Source organism: Rhincodon typus, chromosome 28 (assembly GCF_021869965.1).
Source record: "Rhincodon typus isolate 14 chromosome 28, sRhiTyp1.1, whole genome shotgun sequence".
Classification (NCBI taxonomy): Eukaryota; Metazoa; Chordata; class Chondrichthyes; order Orectolobiformes; family Rhincodontidae; genus Rhincodon; species Rhincodon typus.
In genome coordinates, this window is record NC_063359.1 from 16834473 (window position 1) to 16858591 (window position 24119).

Here is a 24119-nt window from a genome sequence, read left to right on the forward strand (position 1 = left end):
CAGAAAACACAAAATGTAAACATAATCAAAGCCAATCTTGCAATTTTGTTAGTGACCTTATTGGGTGTATTTCCTTTTGAAATAAAGCATTCTTTTTTGATGTGGTGATATTAGGTCAAAGGCACTGATAAAACATTGGACTTTTAAAGATTACTGTAGGCCCATTAAATTTGTTAGCTCTTGTTGTTAGTGCCAAATGAGCGTCCAACTCTTTCTCGAAAAATGATTCAAATATATTTTGAAAGGACCCAGAAAAAAGATTTTTGCATTTAAAGTTATGATATTTTGCGTGTTTTCAGGATTATACTTCATTTTCTTTCAAAAAACCAATTCTCCTTTGCTTTTTAAGCACCTCCACAGCGTAACATGGCTGCAGTTAAGGAGCTACTCTGAGGCCTCCATCTCCAATGCAGCAAAACAAGATAATGGAGGTAGATAAGGGAAACACTCCATTCTCTGAAGAACCCATCTGGTCTAGCCTAACCCGTAGTAGCACAGCTGAGCCAGAACTCCAATGTGAACAGAGATCAGATTTGTCTGAAATGACCTCTTATTTTACTATCCCCTCAAGTGTGCTATAATTTCATTTAAAGGATTGCTTCGTTAATGAGTACATTCATTGAAAGCAACGTTTCATCAACTGCGTGAAAGACACTTGTGGTAAAAGAACATGAAATCCTAAAGTTTTGTTTATATTATTCAAGGCAATGGGCAATGGGCAATGTGCTCGAAAATGGGATTAGAATAGTTAGGTGTTCATTTTTGACCGATGCAGGCTCGATGGGCCAAAGGACCTTTCTCTGTGCTGCAGATCTCTGAATATTATTGATTTTAATAGCAAGCTGGTAATCAGTTGTTGTGTGGCCCAGGTTGCCACCTTCATATCACTTACCTCCAGAAGTCTTCTGCACTGGAAATTCTTGGACAAGGGCCTCCACGTATGAACCAGTTTAGGAATCCACAAATCCAGCAATGAAAATCTCTTTGTAGAACCCAAGCTCCACTCTGCTGTAGTATGCCATGTTCTCAGATTTAAATATCCAGTCGTATGGCCAACCACTACAATAGATCCCGTGAGGGGGCAAGTTTGTAACCTAATTGGTTCCCAGGTGGTGGTGGTGGGGGGTAACATGCCAGGCAAGCGAACAAGTGCTCCGAATACACCACGGATTGAGAGTTCAGTTGTGGGTGAAGATGTGATGGTTCGGGCATGGTAAATGGAAGGTGTTAGCTGGTCTAGGGGCTTGCCGGTCTGAGGCGGACAGGGGAATAGATGTAAATCAGGCCCACAAGGATTAACAGTCAGGAGTTGTCAGGCTGACAGGGGTGCGGGGGAGTAAGGAGCTCAATGAACACGAGTGGAAACTGTCTCAGAGACACGAAGGCTGACAGTGAAACTGGGGCTTTACTTCACAGTAAGAATTCAGTGCAAAGGTGTCAGATGTGCTTTAACTAAGGTTTACTGCGGGGAGTAAACTCTCCAGAGCGAGAGGCGAGTGTAGGAGAGGATAAATACCACAGTCGAGAAGCCTACCATAATATGATCCATTTGTAACAACAGTAGCTGATTGGTGAATATTTCTTGTCTTTAATACAAAAGCAAGGTCTTCAGTTTGTCAATTGATCTTTAGTCTTTTCTTTTAACAATAGCTAAAGTATAAGACTAATATTGGTGTTTTTATAGTAAAAAAAATTACTATAAAGTGTAAAGAGCAAGGAATTAATACATTAAATTGCATATGATAGTGTTGGTAGGATAGATGACGTGCTACTGTGGGGCATGGAAGGCACTGAACACCAAAGTGATCCAGAGCAAATACATCTGTAAGTTTGCAGTTTGAGGAATTTCAGACCAGGGTAAAGGAGCTGGAGTGCAAACTGCAGACACTGTGCCACATCAGAGACAGGGAAAGTTACCCAGACACATTGAATTGTTTAGCCCAAGGGGTGTGAAGCAAATTCAAATTTGCTCAATGATCAGAGGCAGGAGGGTGTGACCACAGCTAAGGCAGGTATGGTGACCCAGTGGGCTGGGTCTGAAGACCCTCGATCCCTGCAATTGTTCAACAGTTACAAGGTACTTGTAAGCTGTGTGGATGAGAACTGACCACAGCATCAACATACCTCCACAGCTCAGCTAGGTTCCTGTAAGGAACATAGTAGCAGAAGTGATAGTAGTAAAAGTAAAAGCAATGGTAGCAGAAGCATTAGTAGCAGAATTAGGGGGATGGATGCAGTTCTCTGCAGCCATGAATGCAAGTCCCAAAGGCTGTGTTCCCTGCTTGGTGATCAACAACATCGATAGGATTAAAAAGGAGGTTTGGCTCAAAGGATTTGAACAGTTAGAAGGTAGATTGAAATCAAAGGATCAAAGGTAACAATCTCAGGATCACTACCTGAACCACAAGCTCATGTTTAATGATGTTGAGCAGTTAAATGCACAGCTCGAAAATTGATGTGGGTGGAATAGATTTTAGTTTGTGCAACACTGGGACCAGCAATAGGGTAGAAGAGAGCTGTTCTGGTGGGATGGGCATCATTAGAACCATTCTGTGAAAACTGTCCTGGCAAATCGAAAACTAGGGCTTAGTGAACCTTTAATTAGAGGATTGATGGCTGCGGTTGGGAGAGGAGAGATGTAGGTTTACAAAACAAAAAGATATGGCTGCATTGCAGGACAGCTATTTGGATAACAATATCCAGAATGAGACTGAAGTGAAAATATTGCAGTGGAATTCTGCACGAGTCGAATTATGAAGAGTACGGGGGAGAAGCTGGTGAGGAAGCATTGTAGACAACAAATTTTGAAAGCTTTTAATGACAGATAAACTGAAGAAGTGGGTGAGGTTGCAGAGATGAAAGTATATGGTCTTTGTGATCGGCATGGTACGGAGCAGATCATGGGGTGATGTGTACACGGAGTTGCTGACCATCTTATTCAGCATGATGACATGGTGATAGAAGCAGAGACATGTCCACAGAGTTCCTACAGAGCTGAATATAAGCGTATATTTTACACAGAAATCAGACAGCAGTGAACCTAAGCTCCAGCGGCTACTTTGATACCACCAGAGTGTGTCTTGCAATCTATTCTACATAGAAATATAACAAAGTTATGTTATCCTACTGCCAAATGACATGTTTAAAGTCTGATTAATATTTAACTTGCTGAGGTTAGAAGTCTGTTCATGGACATGTAATCAAAGATAGAAATGGGTTCCATCTAATATTGATAACCACCAAGAGAGGGACAAAATAAAGTTCTGTCTCAAATCTGGTCAAAAATCTGAAGAATTTGTTTTTTTAAGTTATGGCATGAACTCCAGCTATACTGTCCAGAGTTTCCACCAGTCTATCAGTGCGTTTTTAATAGGGCACCCCAAGGACGGAGAAAAAATTCACTCGTATAATTTGGAAGATTGCCAACTTTTGTTTAAATTAAATAATTGCACACTATTTTACTGGCTTGCAGTGGGGCACAGAGGAAATGTTCCTTAGTTACTTAACTTCAGTGAAATATTTTTAAAAAGGACTGGTCTCATATGGAAGTACAAACATTGATGGCTCAGAATGAACTCAATACCATTTAAAGGTTGAACATTTGAGATCTTGAAGTTGTAAATAAAAAGAGAAAACTTGTTTTGGCGGTTTAGTACAGACCATATGGCAGCTGCTGATCCAACTTGGTAATAAGCCAGCTTTGTTCGAAGTGTAGGAAGGATTAAAATTCTCTGGCATGTCCAATTTTGGGTCAGCTGGTTGTGATCAGTGTGGCCAAGGGACCTTGCATCCACACTTGCTGGCCCCAGCCAAACATCTTATTTTGCTTCAGTAGAACATCTAGACTCTCAAAAGCAACAAATCACCAAGGTAAAAGCTAAAAAAACAGCATCGAAGGATTTAACCAAAGCCGCACATGTTGTTTAGTGGGTGCCAAATACACAAATAATCCAGTTTGCAAGATAATGTGCCCATTTCAAGTGGCCAACTTTTTTTAATGTTAGACTTCTGGATGTCTTAAGTCTGTAAAAGACAACATACAAATGCTTGTTCTTTTCTCGCTTTTCCTTTCTGCTGAGCACAGGTTCATTTTGAAATGTTTGTAAGAAAGGTACTGCAATAATTGTAGAGGATTTTAATCTTCATACAAATTGGACAAACAAACTAGGAACGGTAGCCTGGAGGATGAATTCATACAGTGCATTCAATATAGTTTTGGAGAAGAATATATTCTAGAGCCAATCAGGAACAGACTATTTTAAATTTGATAATGTGTAATGAGACAGGATTAACTAAAGACGTCATAGTGAAGGATCTTCTGTATGGGTGATCATAATAGGATAGAATTCCATATTCAGTTTGAGGGCGAGCAACTTGGGTCTGAAACTTGCATTTTATAACTTAAAGGTATTACAAAAGTAAGAAAGTGAGTTGGTGAAAATAGACTGGGACAAAATGTCAAAAGATGTCAGAAAAACAGGAGTAGACATTTAAAGAGATATTTCATAACTGTAGACGATAAAATTGATTAGCAAAAGTCAGTATTGTTTTATAGGAGGAAAATCATGTCTCATGAACTTGATTGAGTTTTTTTGAGGAAGTTACCAAAACGATTGAAGGCAGAGCAGTAGCTGGTTTTTACCTGGACTTAATAAAACCTTCGACAAGGTTCTGCATGGTAAATTAATTAGTAAAAAGTTAGGTCACATGAGATTCGGGGCCAGCTTGCCACTTGGATACACAATTGGCTTAACGGCAGGAGACAAAGAGTAACGGTGGAGGGTTGCTTTTTGGACTGGATGCCTGTGACCAGCAGAGTTCCACAGGGATCAGTTCAGGGTCCTCTTTTGTTTGTCATTTACATAAATGATGTGGATGAGAATACAGAAGGCGTGGTTAGTAAGTTTGTGGACGACACCAAAATTGGTGGCATAGTAGACAACGAAAAAGGTTTCCTGAGATTACAAGGGGATCTTGATCAAATAGATCAATGGGCTGAAAAATGGCAGATGGAGTTCAATCTGGATAAATACTAGGTATTGCATTTTGGTACAACAAACAAGGATATGCCTTATGCAATTAATGGTAGGGCCTTGGGTAGTATAGTAGAACAGAGGAACCTAGGAGGTTCACATACATAATTCTTAGAAGTTTGCATCACATATAGACAGGGTGGTTAAAAAGACATTTGGCATGCTTGTCTTCATTGCTCAGTCCTTTGAGTATAGGAGTTGCGAAGTCATGTTGAGGTTCTACAAGACCTATTTAAGTTATATAAGGCCTCTTCTGGAATACTGTATCCAGTTCTGGTCGCCCAGTTATAGAAAGGATACTATTATGCTAGAGATGGTTCAGAAGAGATTTACCAGGATGTTGCCGGGTATGGAAGATTTGAGTTATAAAGAAAGGCTGGGACTTTTATCACGGGAGCATAGAAAGTTGAGAGGCTATATTATAGAAGATTATAAAATAATGAGGAATATAGATGGAGTTAATGGTAGTTTATTTTTCCCAAGGCTGGGGGATTTCAAGACTAGGGAGCACATTAAGATGAGAAGAGAGAGATTTAAAAAAAAAGACATGGGGGCAAATTTTTTACTGAGCAGGTGGTTCACGTGGAATGAACTTTGAGGAAGTGGTGGATGCAGGTATAGTTACAACGTTTAAAAGACATTTGGATAAGTACATGAATAAGAAAGATTTGGAGGGATATGGACCAGGAGCAGGCAGGTGGGATTAGTTTAGTTTGGGATTAGTTTAGTTTGGGATTATGGTCCAACCAGTCCATGCCGAACAAAGGGTCTGGATAGAGTCATACAGCACGGAAACATTGAGAAAGAAAGATGAACAACCAACTTGCCCATGCAGGCAGCCTGATGATTGTGTGATCTTCTGCAGCTCTGGGCAGCAAAGGATATTGCGTCTCACATAGCTGCCTGCTCTGACAGCATACAGAGCCCCCTCCTGCCTGGGGCTGAACAAATGCCTGGGATCTGGCAGTTCTGACTACTAGTTGCTGGGGATGTTTCTCACTTGACCAGCTATTGAACTGTTGCTGTGAGGTGCTCTCCAGCCTGTGCTCCCACACTTTCTAAACCTAGAAATTCTCAATGAGATGTCAGTATCTGAGCAAGTTTGGAGGGTGGGCAGCTTTGTCAATGCTTCCCGAGACCTCCACACACATCCTCAGAGGCCAAGGAGGTGGCTTCTGGAGAAATCGGTCATTTCACCATGGACTGGTAGAGATGCTGGTGATAGCTGCAAGTCAGAAGAAAGAATAGGCATCACAGCCAGTGGTTATAACTGATAACGCAATGAATAACATTGACAGCAGAATTACTGTGAGAATTACAATGGAATAAGGAGTGGGACTTACTCGGAAGGGGAGACATGGATGTATCAACTTCCCCAATAGGAGTGGTCCTCATCATCTCCTGCAAGGGTCTGGATTCTCTCCTTATGTAGGGTATGGAGCACTTCTCCACCTATTTTGGATCTCTCTGCCCCATTATGGGCCGTACACTCCTGTACTGAGAGAAAGAGAGGGACTGAGCGAGATGAAACCGGGTGGCACGACCGTTGGTGCTGATGCAGATGGCGGAAAGGTAGTGAGGTTTCTAGGGCAGTGCAAAGGCCATGCGGGGTTAGTAGTGTGGGAGATTTGGGCAAGTGGGGGTATGAGAGTAAGTGCACGTGACGGAAGATGCAGGCAATAGTGACGGAGCAGATCATGAGCTTTGGTGGATGCAGTAAGTGTGCAGGAGACAGTAGAGAGAAGACTGCAGCACTTACCCTGGCACAGCCCTGAAGGTAACTGACCTTCTTACAGCACAGCTGGCCAATCCTCCTGACTGCGGAATTCCACTGACTTGAGTGGTGTCCCATGTTGCTTGGGTCTGGTTTACAAACCTTCTTTGTCAGTCCTCTGGGAAAAGGACTCTCTTCCTCTGCACCATTCCCTCCATGACCATCTCCAGGCACAGTAGAGAAGCATGGTGCCATCTTCCCCTTCTCCAAAACCTTCAGCTTCTGTCTGACGAGTAGGACAGTTCTGGAATGCCAGTGCTCATCCAAGTGTCATCACCATTTACAGGTGACATGGACATAAAGACGCAAGTTTTTCAGTTGATATTTCATGAGTGGCAATTGTTCTGGGAACAATAGGAGACAAGTCCGGACTGTAATCAAATGGGACAAATGTCATAGGGCAGATTAGGAGGTTTGAGGTGAATTTGTTAAAATACGACAAAGAAAACTCATTAGACCTTGCGATACAAATCCCTCCAAAAAAATTTGACACAAGGCTAGCTAAAAAAAACCCCTCCAGATCTAGCCCTGTATTTTCTGTGAGGAAAAGCTTCCTAAAAGTAGTAGAAGTAGTCTTAGCAGAACAGAGTACTAAAAATATTCTACTTGTAGACAAGAAAGTTGAAAGATTGAAAGTGGAATACTATATACCAGTTGGTCAATTGGGAAATACTAGAATTTATTAATGAGGTAGTAGCAGGACATTTAGAAAATTGTAACACAGTCAGGCAGTGTCAACATTGCTCTGGGAAAGGGATGTAATATTGGACAAATTTATTACAGATCTTTGATGTCATATCAAACAAGGGAAACAGGTATATGTAGTATAATTGGATTTCCAAAAGGTATTTGAGAAAGTGGCCTGTGAAAGGTTACTGCAAGAGATAAAATTTCGTGGTGCTGATGACAACAACATGTTACCATGGATAAATGATTGGCTAACAAGAAACAGATGATTTGGAATTAATGGCTCATTGTTAGATTGGTAAACTGTAAGCAGTAGCCAGCCACAGCAGTCAGTACTAGGGCCTCGACTATTTACAATATGTATTAAGGACTTGGATAAAGGGCTCTTTGCATTGAAGACAATTTGGACGACAATTTAAAGATATGCAAGAATCCACATTGGCAGAACGATGCAGAGTCGGTTCAGAATTAATAAATAGGTTAAGTGAATGGGCAAAATATTTGGCATAGGGAGTATAATATGAGAAAAAGTAGCCACATTAGCAGGAAGAACAGAAAAGAAGAATAATAATCTAATGGCAAGGTACTGTGGCAGGTTTCAGTACAGAAGGATTTGGGTGTCCTCGTATGGAATGACTAAAATTTTGCGTGACAAGACAGCACTAGGAAGACAAATGGCATACTGGCCTTCGTTGAGATGGGGAATGGAATCTAAAAGTAGCAAAGTCTGTATAGTACATTTGTGAGATGACAACTGGAGAGTGTATGTACATTTCCAGTTTCCTTACCTTTGGAGGGATAGACTTGCATTGGAAACAGTTCAGAGAATACTTGCAAATCTGATATTTTGAATTAAACTTTTTATGTTTTGAAGGGTAGAGTAAATTGGGCCTGAACTCAAAGCATGGAAACAGACCCTTTAAACCAACTCGTCCACGCTGGCCAGACATCCCAATCTGACCTAGTCCCATTTGCCAACATTTGGCCCACATTGCCTAAGCCCTTCTTATTCATTTAGCCTTCTTATTCATATACCCATCAAGGTGCCTTTTAAATGTTGTTATTGTACCCACGTCCACCACTTCTTCTGGCAGCTCATTCCATACACGCACCACCCGCTGCATGAAAATTTACCTCTCAGGTCCTTTTTTAAATCTTTCCCACTCACTTTAAATCTATGCCCTCTAGTTTTGGACTCCCCCACACCCCTGGGAAAAGATCCTGGCTATTCACCCTGTCCATGTCCCTCATGATTTTATAAACCTCTATAAAGGTCACCACTGATCCTCTGACACTTCAAGGAAAATAACCCCAGCCTATTCAGCCTCTCCTCATAACTCAAACCCTCCAGTCCCATAACATCCCTGTAAATATTTTCTGCACCCTCTCACGTTTAACAACATCCTTCCTATAGAAGAGCAACCAGAATTGAATGCAATGTTCAAAAAGTGGCCTCACCAATGTCCTGGACAGCAACAACAGGACATCCCAAATCCTATAGTCAATATTCTGACCAATGAAGGCAAGTGTGCCAAATGCCTTCTTCACCATCCTGTCTATCTGAGACTCCATTGGAGATAAGGAGAACTTGATATGATTTTATGGAACATGTAAAACTGAGAGAAGCTCAGCAGAACTGATCCATTTTCTACTCTCCACAATGACCATTAACACCTATTCTTCATCTATATTCCTTATCTGCTGTTATTAACACTTCATCTTTTGCTTTTGAACCCACACCATTTGCTCCACTTGCTTCTCCCCCACTCCTTTGTTAGAGATATAAATATCATGAATATTCAGGCCCTCCAGTTTCAAAGAAGAGTCATATTGAACTCGAAGCATCCAACTCTTTTCCTCTCCACAGATGCCGTGAGTGTTAATGGGTTTCTCCAACGTCCACAATACTTCGCTTTTACAAGATGCTGAGGTGGGGTTGTTGTTTCCTGTTGTGGACGAATCTCAAACTAGGGCAATAAATTTAAAATCCCTTATTTTTAAAGCTAAGTGAAGATGAAGAGGACCCACTTCACTCAGAGGGTGATTGGTCTTTGGAATTATCTTCCACAGAGAACAATGGAAACTGGGCCACTGATTACATTCAAGGCCAGATTAGAGAGAGTTTTGATTGGCAAAGGAGTCTCAGGTTATGGGGAGCAAGCAGAATTAAGGCCACACAGTCAGGTGGGTCACAATCATTAATGGCAGATCAGGCTTGATTGGCTGATCAACCTTCTCCTTATCTCCTACAATTTTATGATAAAACCCCGTAGTAACCACATTTAATTGGAATTCAACCAAGTTCAAAGAACCAAAAGGACAACTTGGTCACATTGATGACCTAAAAGGAAATGGCACATCAACAGAGCAGTAAGAAATATTTATATAAAAGATGGGCAAGGCAGAGTTTAAAATAAAAAAAAATCTGAATCAATAGGATAAACTCTGTGCACCCAAAAGACCACCATTCTACTCACGACAGAAACACTTTAGTTTGAATTTCTGTCGGACTATTACTGCTTAACTCATGTTTGTTCAGCTGATAAAACGGCTGGCTGAAACAAGCCTACCTTTGTTATTCCAAATTTCAATGCATAGGTATTTCAGTGCACAATGTAATATTTATCTAGATTGTAATCATTCATGATTACTGAGCCAATGTTGTTAAAATCACTCAGAAAATCTGGCCTTTGTTCATCAGTTTGTCACAATATTTCTGCAGCCACCGATAAGTTCAACCATAACCTCACCTTTGCTAGTCATGCCCTAAACCCTCAGCCCTCTTTCTCTGACCCCAGTTATTCACCCTGCCCACAATCAAAATGTGATAAAAACAGAGTAAATATGCTGACAAAATGTATTTAATGCTAGCATATTAACTGTCTTCACAATTAATATGTGAGCATATTTTAAATTGAAAGAGTCTAACTGTTTATTGGCTGTAAAGCTTAGGAGAAAATGAGTTGGGGGGGATGGGGAAATGGAGAAACAAAATGGAGTCAACACACGGGGATTTTTCAATGAGGTATTGAGCCTGATGCCTTTTTCATGATGACAGAAAGCTACTGATTTCTAAATTGAAAACAACATAACAAAGACATACTGAATGAATTTCCCAAGTTAAATCAAAAGGAGATAACAGTAGAGATAAGGCTACTTTTCTAAACTTTCTCAATCTAGCGTTATACTACAAATTTCACAACTTCAATAACTTAATGGACTTTGAGACAATCAGCGATAACTCTTTCCGGAATAAATGGTTTCTTGAAATGAAAGGGACAAGGAGAAACTGTTATGTTGGAATTAAAAGCAATTTGTGAATTAAGCATCCCTGGGAAAGAAGAGTGGAAACAACATGAACAAGCTGTTTCCCAGGAGACAGGACATTACGACTGTTTGATTACTTGCTGCTTCGTGCCAAATGAGCAATTAAGACTACCTTAAGTAATGTCCCAAAGTAAAGGGGCAAATTGCAGGAAAAGCTGTTTTAAACAGACAACTAACCCCAAATGTAACAAGGAACAAGGGAGCTACTTCTGATAAGGTGGCAAGCCACAGATTTGAGGTCTCCAAAAGAGTAATCAATTGAATCAATAATGTCACACCACAAGCTTGAAAGAGAAAATTGTGCAAGAACCCAACGCCATAACATTTCAATGGCAGAACTTTGAAGGATAACATTGCAAAAGGATCGAACCCTGGACATATCCAGAGACCTTGTTGGTTGGAATCCTGGCCAGATTCCACCATTAATTGTGTAATAGTCAGGCTGTGTTGTGAGGTTTAACTTGCTTACGTGAGGGGTCCATCTTATTTTGGTTGTTCCGTGCAACAAAGTTTAAATCATTGTTTCAGTACTCAATTGTGAGATTTCTTAATAGGTAGCCAAATTAAAGGTAACTTGTGGTAATTTACCCAAAACACTAGGATTTGTCCAATATGCTGGCATTGAGACATCATACTAAGAAACCAGTTAAGATGAGGTAGAAGATTAGCCATGATCTAGTTGAATGGTGGAACAGGCTCAAGAGGCCAAATGGTTCCTATGAAGCATTATGGAAAAATGGGAAACCCTTGGTTGGAAAGTTTTGGTCCAGAATTGTATTGATAGCAAATTCATTCCTGGCAAACTGTCAGAAACAAAGTCAGTTAAAACATGCCTGCAGTAGAGAGAAAAAAAGCACAAGCAAATTTTGCAAACTTTGAAGTTTACCAATTTAATCAAAATTACCAGTAATTATGGGCAGGAAAGATCAGCTGATCCTTTCAAAAGAGACGCTGGTGAGCTATTTGCTTTCATCCATTTCATCACTATCCTGTAAGTAGAATTAGGATCTAGCTCTGCAATTTATTGCATAGCGTAGCAGAAAATGGCTTCAGTGTTTCATATTCAACAAGTTACTGGTTGAGGTCCAAGAAAGTGTACAGTTTAATTTAATTAAGTTTAATTTTATTCTAAACAAACAAATAAGTGAATTCTGTTTTTCAGTGATTTTCCTAATTCTTCCCAAATCTTTTCCTCATCTTAACAGTCTTAATTGACATCCGGTTTGGGTTTGACAAGGCCATTTGTTCCTGAACCTGTCAGCTTTGGACTAACATGGACAAAAGAGCTGACCTCTGGAGGTGAGGGGAAAGTAATTACTCTTAACATCAAAACAGCACACGACCAAGTCAGCAAAACCGGAGTCAATGAGAACTGGGGAAAACTCTCCATTAATTACATTCAGACCTATGACAGAAGATGATTGCTGTTAAAGGTTATTTAGCTCAATCCCATGATATTTTGGCAAAGTTCCTCACGGTGGTGTCCCAGATCTAACCATCCTCAAGTAACATTGACAGCTCACAAATGATGAGAAATTACATTTTTTGGCATTGCAATCACCGAATCACCACTTTGTTTGTAGGGTATCTCTGGGATGTTGACTGTCTCCATGATGAAGACTCTTGCAAGATTTTAGTATAAATTATATGCCATTTCCCTATTATCAATTCCCCAGTCACATCTCCAAATTCCCCTTCACCCACTTCAATTGCTTGCTTTCTTTTTATATAGGTGTAGAAGCTCTTGCAGCTTGATTTTGTTTCTTGCTAATTTACTTTCATAAGCAATTTTCTCCATTTTCATGAGCATATTAATAATCTGCTATTAGTTCCTTTAAAAAAACTCCAAATCCTCTGGCATACTATCAGTTTTCACCATTTTGCATGCCTTAGTTTTTGATTGGATACTCTCTTTGACTGCTTTTTTAAACTGGAATAAATTTTTGCTGAGCATGAAGAAATATCTGCCACTGCTCATCAACTCACCTTTCCCCTAGTTTACTTTCCTAGCCCATTTTAGAAAACACTTTTTTATACGTCTGCAATTACCTTTGTTTAAGTTGAGGACACTGGACTGAGATCCAAGCTGCTGTCACTAAAACTTAATTTGAACTTCTACCATGTTGTGTCACTGCCCCTTAGAGAATTCTTAACTCTGAAATCTCTTATTAATTCCACCTCCCAACACATGAGCTCTAAAATATTTCATTTCTGGGTAAATTGTGCAATTTAAAGGAATAATCCCTGATGCAGTCTTTGATGTTGCCCTTATCATGCGATTTGTCCAGTTAATATGCACTATTAAATCACCCATTAGAATTGTAGTGTCCTTTTTGGCCTCCATTTTTTCTTGATTGATTCTTTATCCGACAGTGAGGCAACTTTTCGGGGACTATAGACAATGGCCACCCATGATTTTTTTTACCTCGAGGAATTTCTCATTGCTACCCAAACTGACTCCACATCACAATCTATTGCACTTACATTGTTACTCACCACCGCACTTTATTAACAATGCCATCGCACCTCCTTTTTCTTCTTGCTTGTTCTTCTTGAATGCTGAGTTCCCAATCCTGGTCCCCCAGCAACCACATCTATCATAGCTATCAAGTCATATTCATGAATTTTTATTTGTGCTGTCAATTCATTTTGTGGATTCAAGTCCGCTATAAGAGATCCACACAAAAATGGAGGCTGAGATTCCAGTTCAGTACTAGCAGAGGTGCTACCATGCAGATGGGGTATTAAATTGAGGTCTCATCTGTCTGCTCAGGTGATGTAAAAAATATTTCATGGCAGTACTTCAAAGTGGAGAACAGGAATTACTCCTGCTGTCCTGGCCAATATCTATCCTTCAATCATGAAACAAACATAACTGTGTCATTATCAAATTGCCACTTGCGGAAACTTGCTGTGTGCAAATTAGCTGCTACATTTGGTACATTAGGGAACACACTTCTAAAAGTATTTCCAAGACTGTTAAACATTTTGGATTGTTCAATGGTTGTGAAAGGTACAATGATAATGTAAGTTTTTTCTTTAAGCAATGATCTTCATGGATTCCAGGTCCTGAGGTGAATATCACTGAGTTTTCTTCTTCCTTCTCCAAATGAATCAAAGTAGTCTAAAGCACTGGTGGACTCCAAATCTTTTCTCTCTGCTTATAGCACATGGAGACTGGAAAAAATATAATGTTTAACAAAACATATACACAAAAAGGTAGTTTGATCCTGATGAAAACTTTATTAAATGTATACTTTGCAAAAAGGCAGCTTAATAAAATATTTTGAGCATTTATAGGTACCCACAACTCAATGGAAAAAGGTAACATGGTCACTGATAGCATTGTAAAACCATCAAGTTTTAAGCAGCAATAGAGAGAGCAAAAAAGGTGTTACATAGCAAACTGCCCGTAACTGGGACTATACAGAACAGTGCTGATGTACCCAAGTCTGTACATATTATGCCTTTTAATAAAATTAAAAAGATCATTTATTGTTTAAATTCATACTTTTTCCTTCCCTGTTCAGTCAGCAAAAGCATTTAATCATAACTATGATACAATGGAAAAGCCCATTTAGTGTCAAACTAAAGGTCATGCCAAGAAGCTTCAACTGCTCATCCCAAGGATATTCCAGCAATACTTAATAGTTAAATAAGCATTTACGCTAATAATATGAAATAAAATCTCTTAAATAAACTGAAGTTTTTTCTTAATGAGCAGGTCATGGAATATTTGGCCTAAAATCACGGCAAAGAATTAGCAGAATGGTGTTTTAAAAAAAACAATTTGGACCCCTTTCACCAACAGAAACCATACTCCATAATTATTATTTCTACTCCATATTAGCCAAAATATTGCTACAAGTGACACAATGTCAAGCTTTTCATCTTGCACCCTTCGGGCCAGATGCAGGAATATCAAATTTCAAAAGGAAATCAATTTATATTTCATGAGAAATAAACTGTTTTCCCCCTCGAAACTTGGTATTCTTGCATCAGCCTTGGTACATGCAGGAGAAAAGAACCTTCAGCAGTATGCCACCTTTTTTCAGCAGTCGACAGGTTCTGTTAAGGAATTATCCATATTAACATTAAAAAACTGTCTAACAGTTCATTAAATAAGACTGCATACTTGAGAGCTCTCAGTGTTGGCAGGTTTGTGACAACTTGTCCTTCAACCATACGATAATAGGAACTTGCACCCTATTCTCCATCTTGCTTTAAATAATAGTAAACAATCCTGTAACCAGCAAAATTTAGCATCTAGGATGTTTCAGAATGCTGGAACACATCTGCCAATCTGCTCTGGAGAGATACAACTGGAGAGAGAGTCTGCCTGTAATAAAATGCATCTGAGAGATTCTTGCCATCGTTCATGATGATTCACTTTTCCATTCATCATTCAATTGCTCTACAATATCACAATCAATATTATAATTAATCTTTAGCGATACTTTAGGCAGCTACGTCAACAAAAACAATGAACAAGGCTTATTCAATCATTAGTCAGTCAATGTTGTATGCCAGAACTACTGACTGTCAACATGGCAGCCAATATTTCTATACAGGTTATTGCTGAACAATCTATGGCACAAAACTCACAAAACAGATAATACACCATTAATCGCACCTAATTCTAGATTGTAGGTGGGGTTTCAGAATCATATTCCAGCAATGTGCATGTGGGCTTACAGCATTTCTCTTAAATAGCTAGCAGAGATCGTAATGTCTATGTTATTTATTCTTTGTGATGTAATGGTGCCATTTAAACACAATAAACAAAAGTATTACTAATTCTCAAAAATATTCAAATAAGAACATTTACCAGTAACAAAATATCTGGTGTTTCATGCATTGTAGAAAAGTGTAATACCTTAGTTTGGCATACTAACTGACAATAACTGTGATCTGATGTGAAGTAATATTCTCAATTCAATCAAAAGGAATTATTTTCTCAGGATGTTATCATGAAGTGAGCAAGCCACAATTCTGCAACAGTAGCTGAGCACTTAAAAGGGGCGTCTGATCCTGTTGCACATTTGCGTGTGACAACTAACCATAACTAGAAGATGACAAACCATATTGGTGCAAAAATGCAGGCTTACACATAATAAACCAAATCAGGAATCAAACAGGAAAATAAATCAGCTCAAACCAAGTAGATCTATTAAACATGCTTCAAGCACCAGAAAACGAAACTACAATGGATAACAAAAAAAAAGTAGACAATAAGCAGGACATACTGTAATGACGTGCAATGCAGAACAGAAAGCCAACAATTCAAGATGTACTGTATGCCAATTAGATATTCCACTGAAGAATTTCTAAAATGTTAGAATGTACAGAAGAAAACTCAGTGACCCTGAAATTCTGCAGGCCTTCTGCCAATCTCTCGTCATATGGTGAGGGACCGGTACAATTCTGATTGAATTTCAGGGCCATTGTATCACCACTGCATTCAAGGCTACAAGCCACACAAGTCCTTTTGGAGCTTCAGTACTGACGGCAGACAAATGTATTCTCCAGCAATTAAGATTCAGATTCTGTTTCTTGTACTTCATGTGCCTCATGAGAATCTTCTGCTGTTTCAGTGATCTTTGAAGAAATCTCCTCTCCTGTTTCTTTGTCGTTAGAATCTTGTTGGCAAAGAGTCACTTTCTCTGGGTGCGACTCCTTTTCTTCACGCAAGGCTTTTTCTGGATAGCTGACTGTAGAACCGCAGCTGGCTTCTGTTTTCTCAGTGGAAGATTGGAGGTCACTCTCCCCACCAGTGGATGGTATTGACATCTGTTGCTGTTCTTGGAGCAACTTGGGATTGGTTTCTTCAGAAGGGTTTCTCTCAACTGCATTTGCATTCTTACAAACAGCTCCATTGCTCAATGAACTATCTGCCGGTGCAGGCGTTTCGGTTGTTTCGATTTTAGCTATTGTCAGCAGGTCACGAATCTCTTTCACACTATCAGGGGATTTGACTGGGCTGCAAGATTCCGAGTCATCATTTCCAACTTGTTCCTCGTCAGATACTTCCTTGAGGTCATCCATAACTTCAACTTCCTCGAGATGGCAAACGCCATCATCTTGAATCATTGACACTACCTGCTTCATCCTTTTCCGTTTATCATTAGCGGCAGCGGGGCTGCCACTTTCTTGGCTACCAAACTCATTGTTCCAGTTGATAGGTTGCTCTTCAAGAAGCAGGAGGTTGGGATCGCTGTTGGTCAACACTATGCTGTCTCTAAAGAGGTTATGCTTTCTTTGAACGGCTGCTTCTTTCACAGCTAAAGTCAAAATAAACAATATAAAATTACCACTAGTATCAAAGGAACCCTTCTTAGGCTGATCAATTTATTAAGTGACATACAATTTAATACTCTGCTGCAGAAAGTGATATATGCAAAAACAATTTTGTTTCATAGCCTGCTAAGATTATTGGTTGCAAGACAACAAATATAGGACTTTCACACAGGATTTTTGCAATTCACTTGTGATGTGTGATTTTTAAGATATTCCACGCTTGCGAGCAAAACAATCTGCTTCATCGCATATGTTCAATATCTAATTCTTACAGGTAGCTAAAACCTTTATAGGTGACTGCTCTGTGCCGAACTGTAGTTGTTGCTGTGATACAGATCTACAGAGGCTACAGTTTTGTTTATAGCTCAGATGGCACATATCAAATAAACAATGCTTTATGTAATTACATCTACAATTAAAATCGGGTAAGGAGTAAGAATACTTCACGGAATAGTTTCACATCTGCGTCGAAACATGAATTGCAGTGTAAAACCATAAATGGTTAATTCTAAGCCAGATGCTTATCCCATGGCTGTTTGGGGGACCTTGCTATACAAAAATTGATTCTGTCTTTCACTACATCACAATGCTAACTGAACTTCAAAATATGTCTCACTGGTCGTGAAGAACTTTACAACACTGAACGCTGTGGAAACGTTTTGTACAAAAGCAGTTCTGATAAAAAAAAAGTCAATACTATTGCAATGCTTTTTTAAAGTGGCCAATTCCAAAGCATTTGAGCAGTTTTTCCAAATTAAATGACACAACCAACTTGGTACAGCGACTACACCAATAATTAAAAAAGGAAAAAATCTAACAGTAATCAAACCTTGGTGTGACAAATTCCCTTAGCAGTGAAACTGAACTTATATGGCTGGGATACGTGCAGTAACTTGAATTTTGAAGTTCAGATCATCAATAAACTGGAAGCGAAATAATCCAAATAATAAGAAGTCCCAAGTACTTTTCTGGGCAAAGGTCCTTCAATTAATCATATAGTGAGAAGGTGGGGAGGATTTGGATTTGGTATTGGTACTGGATTATTCTGTGTAGAGAACTAGCAGTTATTGGGCTCCTAGATCTGATCTTCTTTTTGTCTTGTTGGAGGAAACAACTGAGGCCAGCTAATTTGCCTCATGAGTAGGCAACAGACCATTCCAAATGCATTCAAAAATGCAACATGGAAGCATCCTGCATTCAAAGGGCATATTGCATGGTGGTAGGAGAAGTAGAAATAAAGCCATCCAAGGTCTTCTCAAATGAAATTGCACAGAATAAAAGACATTATTTGACTTGCCTTGCACACAATCATCACATCCAGCAAATAGATTGTACATTGTGAAAGACTAACAAAATCTAAAATATATTAAACAACTAAATAATTGGGATCAAATACTATTATGAAGTGTGACGAAATAATCTGGGTGAACTAGTCCACTCCCCATTATACCTTCTCAAGTGTACTACCTTTTAAACTATTCTAAATTATGATGCAAGCCCTATTTCACATCCATATCTACCAGTGGATTCTCTAACTGGGAATCCTCATTTGTGTATTATTTAAGGGAACCATACTAAATTTGACAGACCCAGATAGAAAATTGTGTTAGGCAAGGTTGCTAATTATTTTTTGATGTTAGCGGCTTCACAATTACAACAGTGTTTTTGAGGAATTAACCGACAATTCTTCATAGCCAATTCCCTTCTTTTCCAAGCCTTTGGTACACATACAGTTGGTGACATTATTTTATTTAGTTTGGATACATGTTCTTAAAAAATGCCTTCAGAGAGGAAGCAGCACAGGAGGTCTGCGCTACTAGAAAATTCTAATGAATGAGCTGCACATTCATATTCTGACCTGCAATAAAGTCACAGGGGGATATTATGAATACAATCAAGGAAAGATATAACTTCTCCCATATCTGGTGACCATTTCTCCATATTGTTTGATAGTATAATTAATGAGAAAACCACACCTTTATTTCTGGAGTCAATTGACATTAATGTGCACCACACTTTAAAGCTCGATTTTCTTAAATTATCTCAATTTTCAGGTGCCTCATCTTATACAACCTAATAAAACTATTGCCTAAACATTTTTTTTCACCTTGCAAAAATAATCTTACCTAACATTATGTCTTTTGAGACAGATTGGAGAACCACTTCTTCGAAAATATTATCTACCAGGATAAACTTGGAGAAGTCTTCGAAGATGTATTCTTGAAATTTAGGTAGAGCCTGTGGAATGGGATTAAAATCAGTCACTCACTAAGGGTAAGGGTGGAAAATCTTTCAGTTGGACCTTAAGCAAGACTGTCATAGTGTCATCAGTCTGCTTTAGATTTAAATGCACAATTATTGTTAAAAACAAATTAAATTCTTCTCAGGATAACTTATGCTTAGAAGCAAATGAATTTGAACTCTTCCTGGGTTTGAGCATTCACAAAACAAAACAAATTATCCAAGGAGAACTTAGAATCAGAATCCCTACGGCATGGAAGCAGCCATTCGGCCCATTGAGTCCACACTGACCGTCCAAAGACCATCCCACTCAGACCTATCTTATCCCTGTAACTCTGCATTTCCCATGGCCAATCCACCTAACCTGCACATCTTTGGACTGTGGCAGGAAACCGGAGCACCTGGGAGGAAACCAATGAAGATCTGGGAGAATGTCAGTGTGGAGTTTGCACAGTCACCCAAGGCTGGAATTGAACCCGGGTCCCCGGTGCTGTGAGGCAGCAGTGCTGACCACTGAGCCACCATGCCACTATGCCACGCAGAACTTGGATATTTTTGTTTCAAAAACAAGGATAGATCGCAATAAGCATTGCACTTAACCATGTGATACATTTCACTTCTTATTGGATGCAGTTTGCTTCGGATTGATCTGAACGGAAATAAACTTTCATTATAACATGGCCTGTCAGCACATTGTAAAGTTTTCCCTAGAATGATAGGAGTACCATGTGTTATTACAAGAATATTGCTGCAATGAAAAAATGTGAATTTGCCAAAAATTCGATGACAGCATGAGGGCCCTCATTATCAATGTTTCAACAGATTCACATATTACTCTTTTATTGGTGACAGATGCATCACTTCGGAACAATGGAACATTGTAGTTTTACAAAGAAAACTCAAAAGCTCACCGTGTTGACAGATGACGAGAGCTTCTTTAGCATGTATGGAATAGTAATCTGGAGCAGTGCTTCTCGGAAAAACTTCTTCCTGACAGTGCTGCTGTCGTAGTCATATTTCTGGATAATAATATAAAGTTTGAATAATGTTTTTATTAAGACCAGTAAAATCATATTTATACTTTAAAAGATTGAAACACAGCTGCAGGAGTGCTTGTCATGAAGTCTAATCCTTTTTTTATACTTCTATAATGCTGTGCTGAATTGCCCGTTTATCAAACTTGCAACTTATTTCTTCGAGATTTCTAGTGATCAGGAGACAATAATGTGACCAAACATTAATCATGTCTGCCCACTCCAACACTGCCCCCACCTCACATTAAAATTGGTAATCTCAAAGCAATGGTCAGAAAATTAACACTCGAATATTCAGGATCGAAACGTAAGGCTTATTTTGTTGTGTCATGAACCACAAATGTATCCTTCAGCAGGAGAATATTGGTTGCCTTACAACTTGTCTAAGCTTGCGAACTATGAAACTTGACTCAAGTGCTAGTCAAAGTGGTCAGTGAACAACGAAGAGAAAGCAGGCTAACAAGTGCCTGTTTCAAACAAAATTTTCAATGATATCTTGCTGAGAGAAAAAAAAAAAAAATCAGTCAGTATACACAAAAATAACATCTATTTACTGCAGGTACTGGAAATCTGAAATTAAAACGCACCGTAGGTTTGGCAGCATCTGAGGAGAGAAATACGCTTAATGTTTCAAGTTGAAAATGACTTGTCACCAGAATTTGTCTCCTCGGATCCTGCTGCCATACCTCAAGTATTTCCAGCACATTGTACACAATGAAATAAAACCAATGGTCAGTTTCATGAAAGTAATTCCAATGTTCACCTATGAACAAATCAAAAATTAGTCATTTTCATGCAAACCTTTTTATAGAAGTGTGATTACAGCTAATTAGTAACAACTATGGTGTTTGGAGGAATTGAGATTGTGTGCCAGACAACAGGAGTCACTCCCAAAGCTGGTGATTAACGAAAAGTTTACTTTTTTATTGAAACCCAAGTGAATAGTTTTATTGCTTTAATTTCTACAGTTCGCAAAGTGTCTCTCTCATCAAATCCCATTAACTTACAGTGAGATTCCTACACAGATACTGCAGAGCTCCATGTGAAGTTGCCCAAAAACGAATTTACCTTTCAGCTACTAGGATCTGTTTTTAAAAATTATGTTCCAAATTGACAGAAACTAAAAATCACATGCCACTACAAGACAAAAAAGAAATGGTTCAACTGCATAATTTACATAATTGAAGTTGCAGGAGAACTTTAAGAAATACATTAACTAGTTCAAGTTAGCATTATTTAGTCAGTTTGCATTAAATTGAATCAAGTTCCACAAAGCTAAGTCAGCATAATTGAAACTGCAGGAGTTTGACTCATCACTCACATTTACCAAACTCACTTTGAATGCCTGAAGAATATCTATCTTTTGCCATAAATCAAACCAACAAGCGTCTTGATGTGATTGAACCACATTAACTAGTGGATGTTTGAACATTTCAGCTTAAAAAAATCTTGCTAGTACTTCAGAGCCCAGTCATCTTAACAAGTCTTCGGTATTAAAAACTGGGTAACCCAATTGGATTAAATGTACCTAAATCAATGTGTAACATAATGGAACAGCATTATAAATTCAGCAACCTTTCAGAGATATGCTGCTCTTACTGGAAAGTCGCTTTTATAGTAGGAAACTGAATATTTCCTTTAGCTACCCAATCTAAAATATATGATTTTGCACTTTATGGAGGTGATGCAAACAGCAGAAGCAGAAGCCACTCGCATCTTTGTAAAGATGATTCCCCTCAAATTCCTGGGATGCAGTTTTGACGTAGAATGGAATTCAGCAGAATGCCTGTGCACCTGCCTGAGGTCGGAATCTCTTCCTGAATCTCAGGGATGGAATCAATTACAATGACTAGGGCAGTCACAGGACACCAGCAGCATTTAGCCCAACAAGCTTGGAGCAGGCACAGTTACTCAACACCACTTCACCTAAGGTATCACTATCACAGTCAAAGGCTGTGAAAGTCTCAAGCTTCCGGATACTCTGCCTTTCGAGATGAAGAAAGTGAAACCTCAGAGTCATCTTACTGATTTAGGAGGAGTATTAAAATGCAAGCTCTTCTGGCTGAATGCCTTGGTCTAGTAAAACAACTGGGGGTGCTGCAACGGGAGTCTGAGGTCGGGGAGAGGATGGAATACAAGGGAAGCATGGAAACTTCCCATTGATAGGAGGGTGAGGTGGGTGCAAACTCTGTCTATTTCCCACACTAGCTAAAATTTAGGAGTCAGAGCAAACAGGCTCAAATCTCAGTGAAACTGCATCTTGTCACAAACTCCTGCAGCTACAATGGAAACCCGATATTTTACCATTTCCAGTATGAGAATTTCCGAGCCAGTGTGTTTACTTATCCTCACTACCAGGTTACATACATTATGTTGATGTAGAGATAATCAGACACTTCCATATACACAACAACCCTGCTTGCTTTCAGCCTCACCTTCAGAACTCTCTCCTGGATGCGTTGGATTGTCTTGCACAATTGTTCCTTATCTGGGGAATGACCAAGATCTTGGTGGAGAAGTTGCTCAAATGTATATACTGCATTATCCAAAAGCTGAAAATAGAATATATTATAAATAACAATTTTCCACATCTTCAACCCATTACTCATTGACACTCAGCCCACAATGATACCATTCAAAAACACATTAATTTCTACAAGTATTCAGACCATCCCCAGTACTCTCTGACCATCACCTCGTACAAACCTCTCCACTGTGTGAATTGTCAGACTGCTCATCTGACATGGAGGACTGGGGTGGAGCAGAAAGTTCAACAAATTAAATATTTGGAAGACTGAAGCCATCATCTTTTGTCTCTGCTCCAAAGTCTACTTCCTTGTCACTAACTCCACTCCTCTCCCTCGGCAAACTAGAATATTGGCAACCCTTGTCGTATTTGACCCCAAGATGGAGTTTTCAGCCACAAACTGCCAATTCTGTAACATTGCTAGTCTTCAACCTCATTGTAGCTCTGCTTTTAAAGCCCTCAGTCAGATTTGGCTATACTGATACACTCCATCCCATGCTCCATGGACTAGAAGTAATGCAAAACTCAGCCAACATGCAATAAATTCTCTTCACCCATTACCTCTTTGCTAGCTGACCTACCCTGGCTCCCTTAATTTTAAAAACTTTCTTCCTTCTTCTCCAATTACTCCATAGCCTTCCCCTTCTCCACCTCTGTAACCTTCTCAGGTAACACTCTGATATGTGCACCAGTGTCATCTTTGTATATACTGGATTTTAATCACTTCATCTCTGACACCTTTGACCCAGTCCCCAAGCTCTGGAACTCCCTGCCGAAACCTTTCAGCCTGTCTGTTTCACCTGTTTCAGACACTATGGAAAAACCTTCCACACTGACCAATCTTTTGGCTGGGGTCAAACGTACACGTACATGACTTGCTGCCACATTTTATTTTATAATGCCTTCCTGACTCACCTCATGATATTTCTTACATTGGTACGGTGCCAGTGGAAGTAGTTGTTGTTGTAGTAAGCTCAAACAGAAAGTAGGATGCACTGAACGAGTTCCAAAGAAAGTGACAATGCAAATAGAGACACTAGTTCATCTGATAAAAAGACTAATCAGCCAATGAAGTAGCTGAACAGATGAAAGGAAAAGTGTGATGAGCATACCTTCAACAATCAAACTTCAAATATAACAAAGTGTAGAGCTGGATGAACACAGCAGGCCAAGCAGCATCAGAGGAGCAGGAAGGCTGA

General features: G+C 39.3%; 1 protein-coding gene across 1 annotated transcript in view; it reads right to left on the bottom strand.

Moving 5' to 3' along the window:
- Positions 1-14044: 14044 nt before the first annotated feature.
- LOC109926771 (protein Niban 2-like) overlaps positions 14045-24119 on the bottom strand; it is a 231833-nt gene continuing 221758 nt past the window's right edge. Inside the window, exons 11-14 of the mRNA XM_048613522.1 lie at positions 22829-22945; positions 20271-20378; positions 19245-19356; positions 14045-17102 (exon numbers count right to left, since the gene is read on the bottom strand). Coding sequence (XP_048469479.1) covers positions 16354-17102; positions 19245-19356; positions 20271-20378; positions 22829-22945 — 1086 coding nt within the window. The 3' untranslated portion in view covers positions 14045-16353. The remainder of the gene's footprint in view (positions 17103-19244; positions 19357-20270; positions 20379-22828; positions 22946-24119) is intronic.